Source organism: Pteropus alecto, unplaced genomic scaffold (genome assembly GCF_000325575.1).
Source record: "Pteropus alecto unplaced genomic scaffold, ASM32557v1 scaffold110, whole genome shotgun sequence".
Lineage (NCBI taxonomy): Eukaryota > Metazoa > Chordata > Mammalia > Chiroptera > Pteropodidae > Pteropus > Pteropus alecto.
In genome coordinates, this window is record NW_006431920.1 from 1,838,272 (window position 1) to 1,861,615 (window position 23,344).

Here is a 23,344-nt window from a genome sequence, read left to right on the forward strand (position 1 = left end):
CTCCCAAGTGCTGGAAGGCGAGGGGGCTACACGGCCCACAATGCACATGAAAATCACGTTTCTGACACCAAAACCAAAACCTTGGAAAAAAGATGTAGAGAGGGGTCTGTGTGTCGTTTCTGGTTACAGTTTGTGACAGGTTGTGCTGGTGTGTCCCCTGATGGAGCTGTTCACACGGACGCAAATGCGACTATCTATGACACATAAAAATGGACAGGACAATGCTGTTTCTCCAAAATTTTATTTTAATTTAAATTACAGGGCCAGCCAGATAATCTGATACGAAATTTACTTTTCCTCAGGAGAAAGGAAATGTTTTCATGGCATTGTTAACAACTGTACACATCCACATCTCTACCTTTTTTTAAGGGTGAAAAATCACACTGAGTAACTGACTTTTGTAAAATTAAACCTTTATAACACAAGAAGAAACCACTTCCAGTATAATCATTTTGGTAATACGCATGTTAAATGATCATAACTTCAAAGGCAACTTTTCAACTTTGACTGTTTTCACATTTTCGTTTAGAAACAAAACCCCCCAAAATCTTAACCATGTCCAGAGCCCAACTCGACAGGGACGTGCCCGTGCTTTGACAGGCCGCACCTGCGCCGCCCCCCACACTCTGCGGCTGTGACGGCCTTGCCAGAGTGGAAGGTGTCTGTCGCCTCAAGGTCTAAGAACCAGCCTGGCAGGGGAACCCTTCCTCCCTTCGGCGTGGCTCACGTTCCCCAGCTCAATCCACCGGCGCTGGGCCGCGGGGACCAGCCGCTCACCAGGGCCAGGTCCGCCCTCCTGAGCATCTCGGATGCTTTCGTTTTGGGGGGCTGGGACTGCTTTCCCTGCTGCCAATGGGAAAACAGGGACGATTTTACACCAATTTTTGGTAAAGACAGCCTCTGGAAAACCAATTATAATGCAGACTGCCACTTTAATTAAACAGAATAAAATACAGCTACATTTTCTGGAGCTTTCCCCCTAACTGGTGTTCCTCAAAGGAAGGCTTACGACCTGCAGAAATGTCACTTGGGAGTCTCATTTTACTGGCTGATAAGTAATTCAATTAGTGAGAGAGGCTAGCAAAGAATAATTACATAAATCTCTGAAGTCAGCTACAGCCATGCTGAATTCGAACCGGCAGGTTCTGATCTGTAAGTTGTTAGCTGTGATCTTCGTATTGCCAGGAGGAACAGACGCCACTGCAGCAACGCCACACAGGTGTATTCTAGGAGACGTCTGCCGTGGTCACAGTAACAAAGTGGTGCGGAATCAGTCACTTTATAAATACTGATAATTTGCAGCATTAAGGAACAGGACATTAAAAAAAGTAAATTTCCCCATAGGACACCTAGGACTAGGAAGTCTTCCTAAGAGAAGCCAGTTTTAATTATTCAGTTTCACGACTATTGTACTGGATTACTCACTCTAAAAAGAAAAGGTGCTCTATAGTTTCCCACACACACGAAGAATCAGCGTTAATTTAGCATAATCAGTATCATTCATAGATCTGGCAAACTCATGACTCATTTTAAATGAATAAGGCCAATATTATGCAGGAAAGTTAGCTGGCTGAGTTCCAAGTCTGTACTGCAGCCTACTGATGGCACCCCATTAGATAACTGAATACAAAGGATTGGTTTTTTTTTTCTTTTAATGCTGTGATACTTAAATGTTAAATCAGCATTTTCATGTGATCTGAAGTATTTCAATTACATATGAGCATTCATTTTTTGCAAAAACTCAATATTAGGTAATAGTTACATACTAATACAATAACATTCCTCTGCTGTACAAATTAAATCATTTAAAAGAAATGAGCATTCTAAGAATTATATACAAAAGAAACCTGTAAGCATTGTTGAAATGAAATGCAAGGGGTCGCTGCTAGCTCTACGGTTTTAAAAGACCTTCCAAAAGGAAAATTAACAAATACCGTTCGACATATCCAGGTTTACAAGTCTCAAGAAAATCAAATGTCAAAAAATTCTAGAAAGCTGTGAAAGCCTATGTACATTTTCCTTATGACCTTATGAAGCTTCACACTCTTAAGAAGTTGCTAAGTTTCAGCATCAATTTATTCACAAGTCAACTTTATCCACCCAAAAAGCTCACATCTTGGGTACGGTTCCCCTCTGATTTCAAACACAGCTCTGCACGATCTTCCTTCAGCGAAGGCCGCCAATCTCACCGAGAATCCGCGCTCGGCTCTTGGACAAGCGCAAAAGCCGCAGGTTTCATCCGGTGGCCTCAGCGCCCTCCTGCCCCGCGCTGTCGCCTCTGCATTTGCCTTCGCGAACCCAGCCATGCTCAGAACCCCACAGCAAACAGTCTGATTCTGAAATGACACTAAGATCAAGAAAAAGTCCACGTGTGCGCTAGTGTGCAAGAAAGCAGCAGCTACGTTCTCCAACTCGGACTAAAAACACAAAATAAGGGAAAATGAAAAACCGTTCACTTAACAGCAGATTAGCAGTAATGTTCCTCCTGAATCGTAAGAGTGCCTGACGCCGACGAGCTAACAGCAGGTGCTGGGTTGGGGTTCACTATTGTACGTTTGTGGGCAGTTAGGCTTCTTGCTGAGCTGGTCTCTTCAAGTCCCTGATCTGTTTGACTAGATAGGTCTTCTCGTCGTTGAACTGCTCGTCCTCCGTCCTGTCGTTCTGGAACTTGCTGAGGAACTCTATGAGTTTGGCCTGGTTCTTGAGGAGGATGTCCAGGATGGGCTGCGTCTTGTTGGGGTTGGCGACAAACACCTGCCCGGGGAGAAATCGGCATCAGCCACAGGGAGAGAACGGGACACCGCGTGCAAGGGTGTGTGGAGCGTGCGCAGGACAGGACCCCAGGGCATCCTCCCGGGCCACGGGCGGAGGCTCGCTCAGGTTGGTGTTTGGAAGGCCTTATTTTACAACAGGAAACAAACAAAAAGACTTACGTGTTTTAGCACAAAAAAGCTAAAACGTTCATTTATGCTCTGAGTCTCAGCAGTCGCTATTAAACATAAGACTCTGATTTGGGGATAAAATGGGCAGGAATAATTTCTGGGCAAAGGAGGTCAGAACGGATTGTGAGAATAAAAACCTCCACGGAAAGCATGAAGAAATGGATTACCCTTTACTTTGTGATTAATGATCTTCTATGCCGAAGATAAATGACGGCCTTCCATAAGTAAACGCTTTTGTCCCCAAATCCAAAGGGTACACCCTGTTTCTGGCTCTGTCTGTTTTTCTGTTTAAATATGAAAATTAACTGATTGAACTGTCTCACTGAGATTACCGAAATGCGGCTAATAATATTTCAGGAGTTTCTAAATGAAATGAGACGAACGACTTTAGAGGAAAATATTGCTTACGGTTTCAGTACTCTACCTTAAAAACATGAAAGGCCTCAAACTGGATGTTACGGCTTTTGTCCCGAAGAAGGTTCATCATTAATTTGAGGTTCTCAGGTTTACTGATGTATTTTGTCATAATTGTGAAGTTGTGTCGGTCTAAGAGCAGTTCACCGAGAAGCTGAGAAGACATTTAAAGAATTACATTAAGATTTGAAGAAAAACCAAAGTTTAAAAAGCAAATCATTTAATAATCGCCAAGATGAATAAAGAGCATTTCGTGGGCACTCAAAAGACTGATGAACTGAAGTGTGGCCTGAAACCGACTTAGGAATTAGAGGCTATCGCGTGCCCACTACTTGCCAGCTGAACAGCTGCCTTTCCTTTCGGGTTTAAACATATGGTCAGTCCGACTGTGCTCTCTCAAGAGGCCATTCAAATCTGAGACAGAAAGAGCCTGCCTACTCTTTAAACGCATTTGTGTTATCTTGCTAAAAAGAAACTATTTTTTTAAATGTTCATAAGATAAACTGATAATTCATGTTAACTAACCACAAACTTTAGCTTAATTAAAAATTTTTATTTTATCTGAATTTCATAGGACAAAGGATCGTGCCCAAAGTTTTCCAAACACTTACTCCTACTCATGCCGTTATCATTCATCACACCTGATCCAGACAGGATCGTAAGAATGAAAGCTTTCTGTTCCTTCTTGAGCAAGGAGCCCTGGAAACACCCGTTTTCCCTTCGTGACCCCTCTTCACCACTGACAACTCCCACTGAGTGAACACCAAACCCGTGCCTTTGTGCGTACTGAGTCCTGTAGGGGGACCACGCTGCACCGGCCTGTGATTTTTAAACGGCCATGGCTTATTCTAGACTTTTCCTGGGGACCCGCAGTCGCTTCATGTTGTCAGTGTGCCCAGTCCTCGTGGAGGTCTCGGGTGCAGGTGCTGGAGCTCGCAGAGGGGCAGGGGCTGAGCTCCGGCCCTGTGGACAGAGGCAGAAGCGGAGTGGTGCGGGGCCGGCCCTGGCATCAGCCTGCCTGGGTTCGAATCCTGGCTCCTGCCTCCTTGTGAGCTGGGTGACCTCGAGCACCCTATTTAACTTCTCTGTGCCTCAGTTCCATCACCTGTACAATGGGAGTGGATAGCAGTACCTATGTTTCATGAGGGTGTAGTGAGAAATAAGTGTCAACTGGGCAAAGCACATTCGTTAGACCCGAGTCTAAAGGGAGACGCAGTGTGAGGCCTAAGGCAAGGAAAATGCATGAACTGAGCTACCTGCTGTGGTTTGGTTGCTTTTGTTAATTCCTTTCTGGTTCCTGGGTATGTTCTAGATACTTGAAGTCTCCAGATAACTGACCTCTAGGTAAATAACATGTCATCTCATATTAAATCAGAAGTGACCCGATGTGCAGGAAAACAAATCTATTCTGATTAGAATATATAAAGAACATACAGGAAGAATTCAAAAGCTCAGAAAGGCTGGATCGCATCGATCTGGATCACATAATCTGTAACTCTGAAATTAAGAAGCACCCAGTATTTACTTACTCTTACGATGACTCAAAAGTCAGTATTAAGTATGTGAAGGTTTAGAGCTTTATTGGTGTTCATTTTCTATCCCAGAAACCAATGAAATACTGAAAATGACTCATTTCGGTCCAGTTATTTGGAGGAGGATGACTGGTAATTCATTAGATTTCTTTGGACATAAATTTAAAAAAATATATGTATGTAGGTATATCTTAAATAAGTGCCAATGTGGCTGCAAAAAAGAGTGCAAATTAAAATTCATTTTTAAAGCACCACTCACTAGTCTTCAAAATGGCTGTGTGTCTGAGGTATCATGAGCTAAAAAAAAGTACAGGAGTGAAAGATTTGCTTCATATCCATCCCAAGGTCTTACAAATGGCAGTCTCCATTTTCCTTTCCATGTTGGTGATTCTGAAGCTGTGGAAAGACCTTGGAAGCCTTTCTCCTTATCTAAGCAGCCTAGGAATTTAGAAGTCGGTCCATTGATTTGCCAATAAAAAAAGTTCTCCCCCTGTAAAGAGGTACTAGGCCTGGAAGCCACTACCCTGGGTGATCCAGTCTGGCCTCCTTGGCCTCAGCAGACACCGGCTCCACCCAGCCACTCCCATCTGTGTGACTGCGGGGAGGGCAGGATGCCCTGGCCCTTGGACACAGAGGCTCCTGGCACGGGGCCACTTCCCTCTGAAGATCACAGGGGAATCAGCACTGTATTATACTGATGCACAGGGAGGGAACATTTTGTGCCCGCCCGCAAAAATGAAAGGACCGTTCCTATCAGCTGCGAATCCCCGGCGAGTACCCGGCCAGCACACCTGGAGACAGGTGAAGGCTCCCGACACTGGACTCAAGGGTGGCTGGGAGGCTAGGCTCTAGCAACAGCAACGAGTGGACTGTTTTAGCAGTGACACATTTCCAAGCTGTGGTTATTACTGGGCCTTGAGGGGAGAGAAGGAAGTAGCTGGCCGGATGGAAAGCATTCTGGAGATTTGGAAGGCAGAGTATTCTTATTAAAGGGCACAAAGTGTAAGGGACGCTCCTGATGTCCGTTAGTCAATTTCCACAGGCGGTTAAGGTCTTGGGAGTGATCTCCTCAGGGCAGGAGGGGGAGCAGGAAGGACGTCCTGATCAAAACGAATTCAGACCCCTCTGAGGAAAAGAACTCTGGGCAGAGTGGAATTTAATGTGAACCTGGCAAAAAATATCAATGGAATTATAATTTTCCCCCAAATCCTTTGTGATTCCATTTATAGTTCCTGTCAGGAGCATTCAGAGACAGAATGAGAGGTATGCATCTATTGACTGCAGTAAAAATTTCTTGGAGCGGGGGTCAGCAAACTTCCTGACCAGACAGTCAATATCTTAGACTTTGCAGGCTATACAGTCTCTATGGCAACCATTCAAATCTGCTGTTGTAGCCCCAAACAGCCACAGACAATACGTAAATAAATGAATATTTAAGTCTGTGTCCAGTAAAACTTTATTTACAGAAATAGGCAGTGGACTAGATTTGGCTCTCGGCTGTAGTTTGCCAAACCCTGTTCTAGAGTTTTAATTTGTTTTAAGCTCCCACGGAGCTGTCCACATCCAATTCTGAAACGAGGTAGCAAACCCGTCTACAGCCCCCGTTTCACTGCTTGCAATGTCCCCACCCCTCACACGGCAAGTCAGGGCCACCGAGCAGCATCCCGAGGAGTCGACACCTGCAGGGCCTCCATCTAGTTGATACGAATCTAAGTTTTAAAAATATGCTTCAAATCTGAAATACTGCAATGCTAAGGGACAAAGTCCTCTTTCAAAATTCTGTATGTTCCATTTTGCTGTCCCTAAGAAGGAGGTGGGCAGTGCCCTGTGTGGACCCCTGCTGATCCCCGCTCCTTCCCACAGAAGTCTTGACTGGGGACAAATGTGTTTTCCCCCTAAAGGTCTAAGACCCACACCAGCATATCGCCCCTTCCCCAAATCCAAAAGTCGAACACAGGGCGAAGAGAAACAAGTTATGTAAAATAAATAATCTGCCGTACCTTGAGTGACTGTCTTTTTGTCACATAATTTTCTGAATGAAGTAACTTCTCATATTCACTGAAGAACTGAGAGACAAAAAAACATACATCCGCATTATTTTTTTCAAAGACTGGTAGATAATGTTATAAAGTCAAGTACAACTTCTAACGGCACGCAGGCCAATGTCGCCCAAGCCCGCCTCCTCCCGTCCGCTCCGGCAAGGCCCACGTTCAGCTTAACTCCACCCTCTCCAGTCGGCCAGACTCCACGTGTGCAAAACGCCACTCCCTTCCCTGCACCGTTTTCTCACCATTGAATCAGCTCTCGTTTCTTGGTGTTTTATTAGAAAATTCAAATTCTTTACAGATGAGAACTCAACTAGTCCACAGCACAACCACAAAGAGAAAAGTTGTCTGTTCTTTGAATGCATTAAACAAGGAGAGCGGAGACCAGAAGGGCAGAGAAACTCAGCACCGTGTTAAGTCGGCAGACGCCCCAGAGAGCATGCAGGGCTCGGGCTTGAACTTGAATAATGAAAGGGGTTTATTTAGAAATAGGGGGAGGAAAGATATTCTTGGGGAGTGAAAAGGGAAGGACGCAGCGTGAGTGAAGACCTGGAGGATGCTAAAGGCTACGGGCTGTTTCTTTTGAGCAACAGGTGTTTACTCCGCTTCACAGGGACTGTGATCTTATCAGTTTGTTTCCCTCCATGCTTCGGTTATGGGAAAGCTCAGAGCTACCGTGTCCGGGGCTCAGAGCGCGCATTCTGGTGTGACAATGCCACCTCTGGCCGAATGTAAACTACCTGCAGCTCCTTTCCCCCACCCGCAGCTCTGACTGCACTGCATACATTTGTTAGCTGCCTCGCCTGAGTTTTTCTAAAATCTTACTAACCAACGTCATCCTTTAATAACACATAGGAAAATCTTTTACTGCAAAATTAAGCTGATGCCACCGTCTGTAGGCAAGTTTCTTGGAAACTGGTAAGTATGTATCTTTGGTAGGCTTTAAGTTAAGATGTTGGTATGTTAAAAAAAAAAATTTGTGAAACCATGTGGTGATAAAAATACAGCTGATGCGTATTGAACACTTCCCTGCTTCAGGACTATGTCATGCACTTGACACCCAAATTCTTATTCAATCCCCACAACCACTCAGCAGGTAAGTACTATGAAGAGCCTTCTGTTGAAGGCATAGAAGGTGAAGGAAGGCAGCTGCCCACGGTCTGGGGACACACGGTAGGGCTGAGACTTGAAGCCAGACTCTAGGCAGTTTGGTGCCAAAGCCTGTGCTTCTAAGCACTGTAAAAAGGCACCAATGAAATAACCATGCTGCCATTTTAAACTAACAAACACACAAAAAGAAACACGCCCACATCCAAATACACGCAGGCAGAAATAAAAATAAATGACCAGCAACGTTTCGGCCATTAATGAGGGACCTACTATGTGCTGCATGCTGTGTTCAGATGTTACCGAGTGTGGGAGGGAAAGATGGAGGAAAAGGAACACAGTCAGACATAGGTTTTGTTTTTGTAAGATTTTTGTAAGATTTTTATAAGAATCCTTACTTTTAGTTGAAGAGCAAAGTGAACAATGAAGATTAAGAACACCCAAGATTTGAAAAAATTCAAACCATTAGTGGATGAAAACTTAAGGCAAATCTTGCGGGATAAATAGAAATTTTAAGTGCACTGTTATTATTGTAACTCCCCGAAGAGCACCTATGAGATCTTGGACAACATGTAAGTTATCGACTTGTATGCGGCCTGTCTGCCAGAACCGCCATCTTCAGTAATTCACCGAAATGACCAAACCAAAGGGAAAAAGAGGCACCCGCTATATGTTCTCTAGGCCTTTTAGAGAATGGAAGTTGTTCCTTTGGCCACGTATGTGCGAATCTACAAGAGAGGCGACACTGCAGACGCCAAGGGAATGGGCCCTGTTCAAAAAGGATGCCCACGACGTTAGCGTGACAGAACGGGAAGTGTGTGCGTGTCGCCCGCACGCGCCTGGCACTGCTGTAAGCAAACGAAGGCAAGATTCTTGCCGAGCGGATTAACGCACGCACTGAGCATGTTCGGATTCGCTAAGAGCCCGGACGGCTTCCTGAAACGCATGAAGGAAAATGGCCAGAAACAGAAGGGAGCCAAAGAGAAAGGCACCTGGGTTCGACTGAAGTCCCAGCCTGCTCCACCCAGGAAACCAAAGTGAGAACCCACCCCCTGTGAATTCATGGCATGATGTAGTGAAAAAACAAAAGACCTCTGGGCTGTTAAAAATACTTCTCTCAATTGAGTAGAAGTGCGGTGTCCCCTCCCCCAAAGAAAGATTTAAAGAAACTCTGTGTCCTTAAAAAAATAAATAAATAAAAATAAACTCATATGGAAAAGGAAGTGCTTGTGGGGATCTGGGAGAGCAGGGCTGGCAGGAGTGGAGGAGAACATTTGACACCGTGGCCTGGAGTGGCCTGGAGGTCGCTGTGCCGGTCAAGCGCAGTCGGCTTCTCAGAGCGCTCAGTGTCCGTATCCCGCACAAACCTCTGGGGCGTGGGGGAGGGGAGGCTCTTTTACCACGAGTCTGACAGCGACTCATGCGGAAGAGCCTCACCGCTGGGTCGGCCCAATGTCCTCAGTTCACAAATAAGAGTGGACTTCTGAGTCCCCCAGGTACCGGCCTTGGTGGCAGCAGGGGCGGCACACCCGGGTCCTGCCTCCTCTACACCAGTGCTGGCCCCGCCCCGTCAGCTGCCGCCTCCCCTTCCCATCTGCAGGCGGTACAAATGCGAGCCACTGATAGGAAGGGAGGGTGAGGAGTCAGATAATAATTTTCCTTTTATCTCAACTGTACATTATCACTCAGTACCAAGTGCTTTATTTTCCTCTTCTAAGTACAAAGGGCAGCACATCAGTCAAAAAAGATAAAAGTCTGCTTCGGACCAAAAAAACCCTCATTTCAGTAGAGACATGATTACAGCACCATCTTAAAACATTACATATGCAAAATAAACATTCTGGTACAAAATCTAATTTAAATCTTTCATTTCTGGTAACACAAGTTACAATTTGCTATTTAAAAATAGTATTTCACATACTTACTCTATCATAATGCTGTTCCAAAAATTCTGCACTGAGCAATTTATGTCTTGTAAGTAAATCCTAGAAAAAGAAAAAATATTTTTAAAAAGCTGTTCTACATTCAAATTCTTTCAGAAAAGAGAATCCTAAGACATTTTATCTATTAAAAACTGCTGTTAAAAATTACTGAACTTAAAAACATTTGCGCATAAACTGGATTGAAAACGTTGATTTTTATACAAAAGTAAATAAAATCAATAATTTGAAATTGTGATTTTAATGATTACGATTAGTCACATGTCTACAGGAAAAATTTTAAATCAAACATAGAAGGCAATGGAAATATGTACTCAAAGAAAGGGAACAAAGAACCGAAGTGAAATAAAGCAGTTTTGATGAAATGTCAGACAGAGCACTGCTCCTGCTGGGGAAAGAGGAAATTCCTTTAATTAGAAAAAGTATTGGAGGTGCCATTTTCTTCCTCCTAAATTCGATTACATTCCGTTTCATATCTAATGCAATCTTTAGCAGAAGTAAATGTTATTTAAAAGCCCTGTTGTTTATAAATATTAGCTACTAAGTAAGCAGAATAATGCTGCAGAAATGTAGAATCGAAAATTAGTGTGACCTCGGGTCTAATTCTGCATTACTATGAAATAGAGCTTATGCCTCATTCCATGGATTTCCCTGGAAACAACTCAGGGATCATTCATTCAGAAAATATCTACTATGTGCCAGGTAAAGTTCTCGGTGCTGGGGCTACAAAAAAAGAAAGAGAAAAAAGGATGTGGTCCCTGCCTTCAAGCACCTGGAGTTCACACGGTTCGGGAAAGAGAATGGGAACACGTGACGGCAGGAACGCCAGCCAGTGTTCGCTGAACTAATGGATACCATTCCTTTCGAGCGTGGATGGGAGCGGTTAGTGCCAGTAATCCCCTTTCTCTGCCCGACTCTCCTTGTTGCTCCGCTGTTTGTTTGAGTTTCCCAGGTTACCGCAAGCCGGTGTCCCCGGCAGGGTGTCCCAGGGCCAGGGTGGTGCAAGGAGACGCTCTGAGGAGCGTCCGCAGCCAGAAGGACATAGACGTACTGCGGCTCCAGTCCCTTGTGGGGCCCGTCGGGTCGCAGGAGCTCCTGTGGGGAGCTCTTTGGCGCCTGTTCTGCCACCACCCTTCCCTGAAAGGCCTCATCACACAAGCTTCGCCCTCTCTAGGAACCTACTGCCTTGGACCTCAGCTTCAGCGTCACTTCCTGACTGGTCACCAGCATGGGTACAGCCTGTGACTTTACACCTGTGGAATTATGTGACCAGTGTGTCTCTCGTGGAAGGCCGTAAAGTCTATCAGTACAAGGGTCATGTCCATTTTCACTAATCTTTGAATCCCCAGCACCTACGCAGTGCCCAGCACATAGGAAGAGCTTAATACTTAATAGATAAATGAATGAACCAAGGAAATGAGAGAATACATTTGGGAAAACGTCACATTAAGCAACGTTCAAAGTATGCTTTCAAGAAGGCTTCTAAACCCACCCCAAAGATTTACAGGTGTTTAATCTGCTGGATGGAGAATGTTTTGTATGCCCAGGAAAGACGACCCAACTTTTTCTAAATCTCCCCTGGGGCAAAATCAGAAAACCTGGAGTTTATTCTGAATACCTCAAGTCTGGTAAGAAATGCTCTGAGGCGTCTGACCCCACATGGGGGAGGAGGAGGGGCGGGGGAGGAGAACTGATGCCCTCTCAGTGTATCACGGGGTCAGGTGTGAGGCAGAGGGACACGTTAATGAGCACTGCCCCCTAACACGCGCCTGTTTAAGGTGGCCTCCCCCTTAAACCGGACCCTCAAGGGCCGGGGTGTGTCCGAACCCAGCACCTAAGGAACTGGGCGGCACTCAGAGCTTTGTGCAATGAGCGGAATGAACATACAAAGAAGCGAATTAAGGGATTAATGAGTCAGGACCTCTGCGAAACTGTCTCTTCTACTTTTTTGTGGCTACATCACTCTGGAGGCCGACATGAGGAAGTACAGCAAAAGGAGCCCTGGGCTCACTGCTGTCATAATGTGACCACGGAGAAGGCCACAGGAGGGGGTCCCAGAGACAATGGCTCTCAACACGGGCTCTTGGGAACAGGTAGGTAGGAAGTATTGCTCTGAAAAGCAAAAGGCAGAGGTCCTTTGTTGTAAAGTGGCTTTTACCGCTCCCTCGGAAGGATGCATCTCGAGCAGGAGCGAAAGCTCACAGCAGAGCCTCATGCCAAACTGGAGACATCTACATCTCCCGAACCAGGGAGATTCTACCTTTATCACTGGGTTTAAAGAGACCACGAAACTGCTGCCACTCAGGAATCAAACCGCAACGGCCCTGGGCTGAGCGCGCCCGGGCGGCAGAGGATGAAAGCCCTTTGCTAAGGAGGATCACGCTGGGGCCTGGGGGGAGAGCAAGACGGGAAAGGAGCAACTGCCGAGAGCCAGCGGAGAAAAAGGGCAGCCACTGAGCTGGGGAGGGAGGAGGCGGGGCTCACGCGGTGCTTCTGTCCGCCGAGACACCGAGACGAGGAGCCTCGCAGCAGAGGCCGGGGCCAGAGCTTCGAAAGCAGGGCTGTGGGGATGAAGGGGAACGGCTATGCAGTCAGCACGTGGTCAGCGACCTGCAGGGTTGACAGGGTGCACTGGTCGCAGCCTAGGGGTCTGCTAGGCTGGCCGGCCGGGGCGCGGGGGAGGCCCTCTCATCCCACCTGTTAAAAGTCTAGTGCACCCAAGGCCCTGGTGTAACGTGGAAGAAGCTCGGGGATCATCTCCCACGTCCAGCAGATTAGGCAGCCAACTTTTAGGGTAGGTTGAATTTTAAGAGTCCTAAGAGGTAGGTGTTTGGGCCGCCAACACCATGCGATACAGACAGCCCTGGAAGCCGGGGGAGAGAATCTAGGCCGGGGCTTCCCTCCCCAGAACCTTGGCAAGTCATTGGCCCATTTCCTACTTCGTGCTTGAATATGTCCAAGGACAAGAACCTCGATTCTGTGTGCTTCGCCTTTGGAGCTCTTAAGAGTTAAGTTTTTCCTGTGCTCGGGGCACAAGCCTACGCCCAGGTTACTTCCAGAGACTGTCACAGGAACAGGTTAACCCGCTCCGTAGAGGACCACACTTCAGATACAAGTGCTCCACGGCAGGGCCTAACCGAGTCCGCTCTTCTCCAGGCTAAATACATCCAGTTCCTTTAACCACTCCTTGAATGAAGGTTCTGAGTTCCCCTCACCATCTACTGTCTTCTCAAAGTCATCTATCTGTCTATGTGCCTCTCAAGTGTAGCGCCTGGAACGGAACACATTTACGTGCTGTTACCTGGTAAGCTTACAGTGGGGTGAGACCATCAACAGCTCCTTAGGTCACAGACTGTGTAGTCACATGTGACTTTGGGGCAGCACCATCGGGCTGTTTAATGTGACTGCACGTATTCAGAATTTGGTTTACCCAGAGTGGGCTCTGCCAGTCACACTGCCTGGGTTCAAATTCTGGCTTCCTCACTTAGTGTCTGACTTCACTCAACATTCCTAGGCTTCAGTGTCCTTATCTGCAAAGGAGATCATAACAATACCTCCTTCATAGGGTTGTTTGAGTATGATAAGGAGTTACCTACATTTCAGAAATTACGACCCCTAATTATTACATTAGTATTAACTATTATTATCGTGTCTTATTCCCCCACCCCATATTTATACAGTTAGGCTGGGTCCTCAAGTGGAAGACCTCCGTCATCTGAATTTAATTTCATCCAGTTACATTTTGGCCTCTCTTATCGTTACGAAGCTGTATTTCAGGATCACTGTTATTTGCTACGTTCCCCTTCACGGCTATCACCTGCACATTTGATAGGACGGCCCTGTCACCCATCATCTAACTCACTAATAGTGTCCAACGTGGCTGAGTGGAGATAAAGGCCAGTGAAGACCTGCTGGGAGTTTCTCTCCAGGGTGAAGGCAATCCATTTCCCAGCACCTTATAGATACAGCATTCGATTAGTTGCAAATCACTACACTGAAACTCCATCTCTCATCTTTTTACTGTGTCCATGAAAAGAGGTCTGTACTATCATTCGACATCTAGATATCCTCACTGTCCTAAAGGAATTCCAGTTGTTGTTTACGGCACACGCTGTGTGGGGCACAATAACCTGACATACCAGCATTATAACTATGTTTTAGCGGGTGGAGAGACTGAGGTTAAGTCAACAGCAGAGCTGGAAACTGAACTCAGGCAGCCAGACCCCTGAGCCACTGATCTACGCATCTAAGAGATGAGTACGACCGAACTTACTCTTAGTGAATCCATGCTGGCTGTGGGTACAGTTTCCTTTCCAAAATGCTCAGAAATCATCTCTTTAGAATTACTTTCTAGAACCTTACACACGTATAACATCAAGCTTCGAGCTCCACCTGTCTCTTTGGGGAATCTACCATCTTTTACTCTGGAAAAATTGGAAATATATTTGTTGGCCTTCTGATATCCCTCTCAACCTAATTCCTTAAAAAAAATGAAATCACTAACAAATATCTGGCTCCTGATTTAACTACCTCAGTACTCATGCATCCAAGCTACAGATCTTGGACACATTTGGAGCAGCCAGTTTTAATTCCTTTTAAGACTCAGGCCCTGTCTCAGGGGCTCTAAATCCAGGGTTGTGGATGAGCCGCATCTGTTTCCAGGTTTCTGTGTGCAGAGCACATTTCCTGGGGAAGTCGCTCTGGTCACACCCTCGAGGGACAGCTCGGACCTCGGATCTGTTCTCCTTTTCCCTCACGAACATTCTCTGCGAAGGACAGGCCACCCAGGGGAGGGCCCGTCTTCCTCTGCTCGGTGTCAGCACCTCCGCTGGGAGGTGGAGACCACCCCCCTGGTCTCCCTGGCTGCCTCCCTTGGAGTTTCTTTCGAGAGGGTGGGGAGCAGCTCGGTCTGCCCGATGGGCCTGCGCCACGCTCACTCTGCTGCCTTGGTTTGGGCCTCCGCTAGCTTGTTTCGTGGAGAGCCAGGTCCCCTTTAGTCGGCTCTCCCCTTTCTAGGTAAGCGGTGGCAGCTGATGCGGAATCCACGCCAGCCTCTCGATGCTCTCTCTTCTAGCTCATCCCTCGAATCCTACGTTGTTTTTTGTTTCCCTTCTTCAGGTAAAGAAGACCACCTGGATCCGCCTCATCCTTCCGTCTGTGGCTGCCATGACAGGGCTGCTTTACCCACAGGGAGTCCACCTTTGTGAGCATTTAATTCACAGCAACCCTAACTGAGATGGAATTTGTAGCGAGCCCAATCGAGACTTTGTCAGATACCACGAAACCCATCTCTGGCTGTAGTTAGCACCTCTCTGTCCTCCAATGCTGCTCCTCCCTCCTCTTCCCTCACCCTCCTGCCTCCGGGGTTGCCACTCTCGGGCTCATGGCTTTCTTCCCACACGGGACTAGCCGCTCTTCATGCCACATGGTGCTACTGCACCGCCCTTCATAATGGGTCTGCCGCTTTTGAACGGGGCGTCACTATCTACCCCAATCACAGTCCCATTCCACCAAGTGCGGTGATACCTAGAATATCACATTGACCACTATGTTATCTCAAACTCATTCCATTTTGCTTTGTACATTGACATCTGAGGTCTTATCTAGGGCTTCTGACATCCTCGTCAGTGGTTTCAGAAAAATAAATCCCAGGTGCCTCTCACACTATTATTTTATTCTCAGTCAATGTGAAGCCATAATGGCCAGGTCGCTAGGCTTTCATCCTAATTTAAGGGTGTTCATTCGCTCTGTGCTCATCTCAGGGGCTTTTTATCATCATAAAATTGAACCCTTATAAGAAGAGTGGCCACTTTCCACTGTAAACCACTGTTCGTGGTTTCTCAGTACAGTAGTTGGCAGGTTAGTATACTAAATTCTGATTATATTAAAACAGCAGTTTTAAAGATTCGCTTACAAGGTCAGATGTTTTATATAAAGGAATGTAACATAAAAAGGCTTGCTCTCCTTGTGAAAACCACTAATAAAAGTTACTGCTTTACTGATATACTTCAAACAGCACAGAAGCTTACAGTTCAAAACAGGAATGGGCATGTTGTACTGTGGCATCCTATCGTGTGTGTATTTAATTTATACAAATGTACCACAGGGAGATGAGGTAGACGCGGAGGGAGGCTACAGGACAATCTGAAGAGTGCAGGTGATTCTGCCCACCCCCACCCCACCCCCGTATTTAAAAGCAAGCTCCGGCACATGCATGAGATGGGAGTGGTGAGGTCCACTGTTCCCTTGGGCCTGCCCACAACATGGAAATCTCTGTTCTGAATGTGGTTCTAGTATTTAAAGGCATATACTTTCCAAATTCACATGGCCCTGAACAGAAGCGAACTACTCCACTTGGTGCTTAACCAGAGAAACTGCTGTAGTATGTCCAACGCAGGAGAAAAGCCTGGCTGTGAGATGTACTGTATGTCTATATACTGTACTCGATGGGTAATTTAACAGAAAAGTATACTTTTATCTTTTAGACAGACTCTAGAATCTAACTTTTCCATCCTTTTAAGCTGTGACTCCACTGTGGTTCCCTAAGTCACACACACAGACACATACACAGTCACTCTCTTCCCACTAGAGGGCGGCCCTGCACACATCGAGAAGGTGAGATGGTTTAGGAAAAACAGCACGCCTGTTAATCTGACTTGCAAGTGCACTTACGATTCTATAGTTTCTGTACATGTTACCTTGAATGTGGCAAATGCATCTGAAGCTATGTCAAATGTTGACATTTCGACATATCTGAAGAAATCATAAAACTGTTCTGACCACAAAATGATTTTTGCAAGTGGTTCATGTCTGATGCATTCTCTTAACATTATTCCACAATTTAGAGCTATTTCTGGAGATTCATACCTGCAAGAAAAAAAACACACATGATTGCTTTTTTAAGACTCCAAAGCTGAACAGTTCAAACTCTTAGAACAGGAAGTTTCAGACATAGCCTAACGAGCAGGTCAGAGCAGAACACGTGCCCAGGTGAATGTCCTCCATGGCACATACCATTAGTTGGTGATGACTGCTTTAGCTCAAAGAAAAGTAACAGCCCTGAGAGTGGTCGTGTGACAACAAAGTTCATTACTTAACTAAAAATTCAAAAGAGAAGTATTTCGGGGCATAGCTCCAAACAGGGGTTAGTTTTACATGTGGGGTGCTCTCGATGTTTCAGAAAATTTACCAAAAGCTGAATCAAAAAACAATATGAAACAAAATAGTTTCCAGAATTCATTTCTGAATTAATATTCTGAATAGCTCTACCAAATACAAGCTTTTGAACTTCTTTCAATTCGATACTCAAACTAGTGCTTTCAAGATTCCTGGCCACATGGAAACCCTAGAGCTGAAAACCTGGTCCTGAGTATATCACAGACACGGAGAGGGAGCCCTAAGGACTCCCGCAGTGGGCGCAGGGGACCGACTGCGCGGCAGCCCTCCTCCACACTCATCTTGGCATCTCCTGCTTCTCCTTCCCTGCGATCAGAAAGAAAACCCCGTCTCCTCCAGGCCCAGCTGCCTTTTCCCTCCAATCGCACCGAGCATCGGGCTGGCCGGCCCTTCTGCTCGAGCTCTCTCCCGCTCCACTGCCTTTCGGGCTGTGGGCCTCGTGTTAACGTCTGCTCCAGTCTCCTGCAAGCAAATTCCACTCTCCAACGTCCTCCTGGCGAAGACCTCTCTTGGCCAAATCGATCATGTCTCATAGTACAGACTCTACTGCTTGGTGTCCTGGCACTGCTGATCTCTGCAGCTCTCAAAGAAAAAGCTCGCGCAGTTCTCCTTTTTCCCCCAGTTCTCCTTTCTCTCCCTGACTGTTCCTAGTTTTTGCCCAGCTGAGGTCCTTCCTCAGTTGTCTCTGGCCTGCCGGCGAAGGCCCACACTCCCACCATGGCTCCACCCCACTCAGGTCTACACTTGAACTACAGGTAGGCACTTTCTGTTGTCTTGGGACAATTTCAGTTAAAGGTCCACCATAAACTCCACGTGTCTAAAATCCAACCTCATCTCCCTTCAGAAACAGGCCCCTCTCCTGCGTCCTCATTTCTATAAGGTGACACCAGTGTTTTGTTTCAGACGCCTAGGTCTGAAACGGGTTGGAGGGAACTTTCTGTGATGATGGTTATGTTCTGTATCTGTGCTGTCCATAATGGTGCATACCAGCCACGTGGCTACTGAGCACGTGCATTCTGGCTAATGTGACTAAGGGACTGAATTTTAAATGTTTAAGTAAATTTAAGTAATTACATGCGGGTAGGTAGGTACTCTATTGGACAATACACTTCTGAATCTTACCCTCTTTATCTGCTCCCAACCAATCCTTTTAAAATGCATCTTTGAAATATCTTGGTTTCACTGCTTTTTATCCGTTCCCACTGGCTGCATCAGCTGACAGCCGGGGAGACGAAGCACTCCTAGCCAGCATCTTCAAGCTCTGTCTTCCCAAATCTACCCAGCACATGAGCGTATTAAGGGCATTTCCCCGTCACGAGTTTAAAATGATTTCTTCTTGCTAATCAAAGACAAACTTCTGGGCTTAATGTCTAGGCTTCCCCTCTTCAGACCTATGCCTCTGCTAAGACGCCATCTCCCACTCTGCCAGAAAGCATTCTGATCATCTCGCCATCGCCAATCACGACAGTCATTCCTGCCCTGTACTCTGCAGCTTGTGCAAATCCTAAACCACCTGAAACACCGATCCTGAGTTCCACCTCTTCTACCAAAGATCGCCTCATTGACCAAGCCTACGTCTTATCTCCTGAAAGCCTACAGTCTTAACTGTTACCTAGCAGCATTATCCTCCTGTAGTACACAGGTTCGTCACAAATCCTCACGAAGATCAAAACGACATTGCTCTGTCTCACTGTGGCATGGCAGCCAGACTGCTGACTGGCTCTCAGGTGATTAAAATGTCTGCTCGCAAAATGGTAATCATACAATCCATCTTCGCTAATCTTTAATAAGCAGGAGACTAGAAAGACAAGGGTAAGATAGTCTGGGACAACAAGCTGGGCAAGTTCTGATGGCAGTTTTCATGCTTCTCTCACACGATTAAGCCATAAACCAATGAGTACAAGGCAACAGTTATGCCTACAACCTGCCGGCACGAGGGCAGAGAGCACATTAACATTTAAATTGCCAGAGAAAAAATTACTGCCTCCAGAGGCACTAGTCTGACACTATCAACAAGATTATTTTCAAATGTGAACTAAGTGACAGCGTACCTCTCCCAAATGTCTAACCTCAAAGTATTCATCGCCTGAGCAGATAATCATATTGTATGAGAGCAGTCTAAACCAACTGATCGACCCGCAAAGCACAAACATCTTGAAAGGAATTTCACAGGGCTCCTTGAAGAAATGGCTTTTTCCAGATCTGAGGCAGGAACCTGCACAGGACGAGCGCCGGACACCTTGTGCCAGAAAAGCACGGAAGCCATCAAAGGCTAATGGGCTCTGCCTGAAAGGACACAGGGGAGGAACTCCCACTGGCCCAAGATGGGGCAGTCTGGACATAAAAATATGGACGTGATGACTGCAATGGATTATAACACATTAAACATATTTTTTAAAAGGCCAAAAACTTGAGTTCATAATGACCTGATGACCCATTTAAAAGAACAGAGGATAAAGATACATGTTGAATGAAACCAAAGAGATGCAAATGCAAAATGTGCTTTTCCTGCAAAACAAATAACTCAGTTGCTTCAACAAATAAATGATATATCTGGGACGAACTATTATAGATTAAAAGAAAGTTAAGAATTATAGCAACCAAATTTCATTTGTGGGCTTTTCTTGGAACCTGATTTAAATGAACTGAACGATAACCCTTTTTTGGGGTGTGTGTGAAAATCAAGGAAATCTGAGCCTTGAGCATTAGCTAATGTTAGGTTTGTAAATGATATTGTGACTGTTTTAAAAAAAGTCCTCAGACGTGTGATCTGCTTACGAGGGATGCACACGACTGAAGTCACGTGCGAGGAAGAAAGCGGGAGGCAGGGAGAGGTGACTAAGGACAGCCCTAGGCTAATGACTGCCGCAGCCGCCCGATGGGCCGGAACGGGCGTGTCGCAGTATTCCCTCCAGTTTTAGGTGCATTTTCCACACTAAGGCTAAAAAGGGTAGGGGAGATGGGTTCTGTTGGATCCCAATGCCAGTTGCATTCTTCATGCTTATCTCCTTTCTGGCCGAAGTTTCTGCTCTGGCCAGCTCAGATGGAGCCTTAAACTTTTCCTTGAAGTGCATTTTAAAATTCTTATCTTGCATAATGTTTAACAATGTGCCTATCATACCTGGCTACTCTAGAGTGAAAATGTAGGCAGAGATAACTTTTGGATTTTAATAATGACTGCTTTTTCTATGGAAAAGGAAATACTGGTTTTAAAAATACACAAAGGCATCTGGAAGCTGATCTCAGAACACCAAAAATTCAGACTGCTCACTACATGTTTATATACAAAACACTGGATTGATACGACAAGAAAATTAGATGCCAAAAGTTCTATATGGCAACATCTGAAGAAGCAACATAGTTAGAAATAGAAAAAAGGAAATAGAATGCTGGCATCCAACACATGTACTGACTCATGCTTTGTCTAAGCAAGTTAGAACTTGGGAGAAGTGTTAAACCACAGAGATATGAATCAGAGTGAGGCAAGCTGTAAAGCTAGGGGAGGAGAGCGAGCTGATTCACACCAACTGCCATGCCAATAAACCGCCTGCCCACCAATTTGATAACCACCAATGCTGGGACAAACAGATGCCCACTATACCCAGAGCTGGCAAACAACTCTGGTGTGCATCAACAGGAGGTGGCCTTGTATTGGGGGGGCTCAGTGATGAAGAAGAGGATATGTTTTGTTTTGAAGTTAAAATTTTTAGTTTTTTTTTTTTTTAACTCCCACTGGCCCAAGATGGGGCAGTCTGGACATAAAAATATGGACGTGATGACTGCAATGGATTATAACACATTAAACATATTTTTTAAAAGGCCAAAAACTTGAGTTCATAATGACCTGATGACCCATTTAAAAGAACAGAGGATAAAGATACATGTTGAATGAAACCAAAGAGATGCAAATGCAAAATGTGCTTTTCCTGCAAAACAAATAACTCAGTTGCTTCAACAAATAAATGATATATCTGGGACGAACTATTATAGATTAAAAGAAAGTTAAGAATTATAGCAACCAAATTTCATTTGTGGGCTTTTCTTGGAACCTGATTTAAATGAACTGAACGATAACCCTTTTTTGGGGTGTGTGTGAAAATCAAGGAAATCTGAGCCTTGAGCATTAGCTAATGTTAGGTTTGTAAATGATATTGTGACTGTTTTAAAAAAAGTCCTCAGACGTGTGATCTGCTTACGAGGGATGCACACGACTGAAGTCACGTGCGAGGAAGAAAGCGGGAGGCAGGGAGAGATGACTAAGGACAGCACTAGGCTAATGACTGCCGCAGCCGCCCGATGGACCGGAACGGGCGTGTCGCAGTATTCCCTCCAGTTTTAGGTGCATTTTCCACACTAAGGCTAAAAAGGGTAGGGGAGATGGGTTCTGTTGGATCCCAATGCCAGTTGCATTCTTCATGCTTCTCTCCTTTCTGGCCGAAGTTTCTGCTCTGGCCAGCTCAGATGGAGCCTTAAACTTTTCCTTGAAGTGCATTTTAAAATTCTTATCTTGCATAATGTTTAACAATGTGCCTATCATACCTGGCTACTCTAGAGTGAAAATGTAGGCAGAGATAACTTTTGGATTTTAATAATGACTGCTTTTTCTATGGAAAAGGAAATACTGGTTTTAAAAATACACAAAGGCATCTGGAAGCTGATCTCAGAACACCAAAAATTCAGACTGCTCACTACATGTTTATATACAAAACACTGGATTGATACGACAAGAAAATTAGATGCCAAAAGTTCTATATGGCAACATCTGAAGAAGCAACATAGTTAGAAATAGAAAAAAGGAAATAGAATGCTGGCATCCAACACATGTACTGACTCATGCTTTGTCTAAGCAAGTTAGAACTTGGGAGAAGTGTTAAACCACAGAGATATGAATCAGAGTGAGGCAAGCTGTAAAGCTAGGGGAGGAGAGCGAGCTGATTCACACCAACTGCCATGCCAATAAACCGCCTGCCCACCAATTTGATAACCACCAATGCTGGGACAAACAGATGCCCACTATACCCAGAGCTGGCAAACAACTCTGGTGTGCATCAACAGGAGGTGGCCTTGTATTGGGGGGGCTCAGTGATGAAGAAGAGGATATGTTTTGTTTTGAAGTTAAAATTTTTAGTTTTTTTTTTTTTTTTTAAACTGACAAACTACCCAAGCATAATGCCTTCTTAGTCCAGTAGTAATTCTAGGAGGATGCACTACGAATTATCATATTAAGTGGGTTACGAGGGGACACACATAGGGAAAAAGCAAAGGGTAATACTTCATAAACATGTTCTTTGTTGACTGACCAAAGTTAAGCTGCACAGCATTCAAGCTCTATTTACTAGGCAGCTTTTATTGCCTAACTGTGTGCGTGTCTATCCAAAGATGTCTTTTAATATGTGACTTAACTGATACTTCATACAATTAAACTTTTTAAATCTTAGAGAACAGAAATAAGACCACAGAAGACTTTTTTTCCTCCAGTCACGTATAATGAGAATTTAAAGGCTCATGATACACCTACTTTTAAACTTCCACGGGCATTTTCAAATTCGATTTAGCTCACAGGCTGAATTTTAAGGATGGAAACGTGTTCAAGATTTACCAAAAAATGAGCTGATTGAACCATACAGAAAACGTTTTCCCACATTCACCATCTTGTTTTGGCCCAAGACCATCTTTCCTCTTCATTTTTCAACTGAGAATATAAATTTTAGTACATTGTACATACCCTTTCAATAACATGAACAAAATATTCTGTTGGGTGCAGATGTATTCAACAGTAGGAGTTCTTGTACCAATTTGTCTTCTGAGAATATTGTTGAAAATTTGAGCCACATCTTTTTTGCCCTATTAGGAATACAATCATTAAAATATTTACTTGACTAAACATCAAAATGCCCATCCACCCTCCCAAATAAACTTTAATCAAGGCATTGCATATTTATAATTATGACTGAATATCTGGCTTTAAAACATTTACAGACACTAAATTTTCTTACTTTATTTCTTTATAATTTTAAATTCTAAGTTTTAACAGTATACTATTTTTAACCTGAGCAATGTGTTGAAATCTTACCACATATAATTTCAACCATTCCTATCAGAACCATGCTGATTCAGGTATGAAAAAAAAAAAAACTCCAGGTACATGCTTACAATGTTTAGGGATCTGCTTCCCACTCAAATAGAAC

The 23,344-nt window shown here is 44.9% G+C and overlaps 1 protein-coding gene across 2 annotated transcripts in view; it reads right to left on the minus strand.

The window, feature by feature from the left end:
- Window positions 1-222: 222 nt before the first annotated feature.
- Window positions 223-23,344, minus strand: part of CAB39 (calcium binding protein 39) — a 77,387-nt gene continuing 54,265 nt past the window's right edge. The window contains exons 3-8 of one of the 2 annotated variants that reach the window (XM_025043217.1): window positions 22,882-23,000; window positions 16,679-16,847; window positions 9,966-10,025; window positions 6,889-6,954; window positions 3,367-3,510; window positions 223-2,754 (exon numbers count right to left, since the gene is read on the minus strand). In XM_025043217.1, coding sequence (XP_024898985.1) covers window positions 2,566-2,754; window positions 3,367-3,510; window positions 6,889-6,954; window positions 9,966-10,025; window positions 16,679-16,847; window positions 22,882-23,000 — 747 coding nt within the window. In that variant the 3' untranslated portion in view covers window positions 223-2,565. The remainder of the gene's footprint in view (window positions 2,755-3,366; window positions 3,511-6,888; window positions 6,955-9,965; window positions 10,026-16,678; window positions 16,848-22,881; window positions 23,001-23,344) is intronic. The other variant, XM_006906645.3, reaches the window with a different exon arrangement.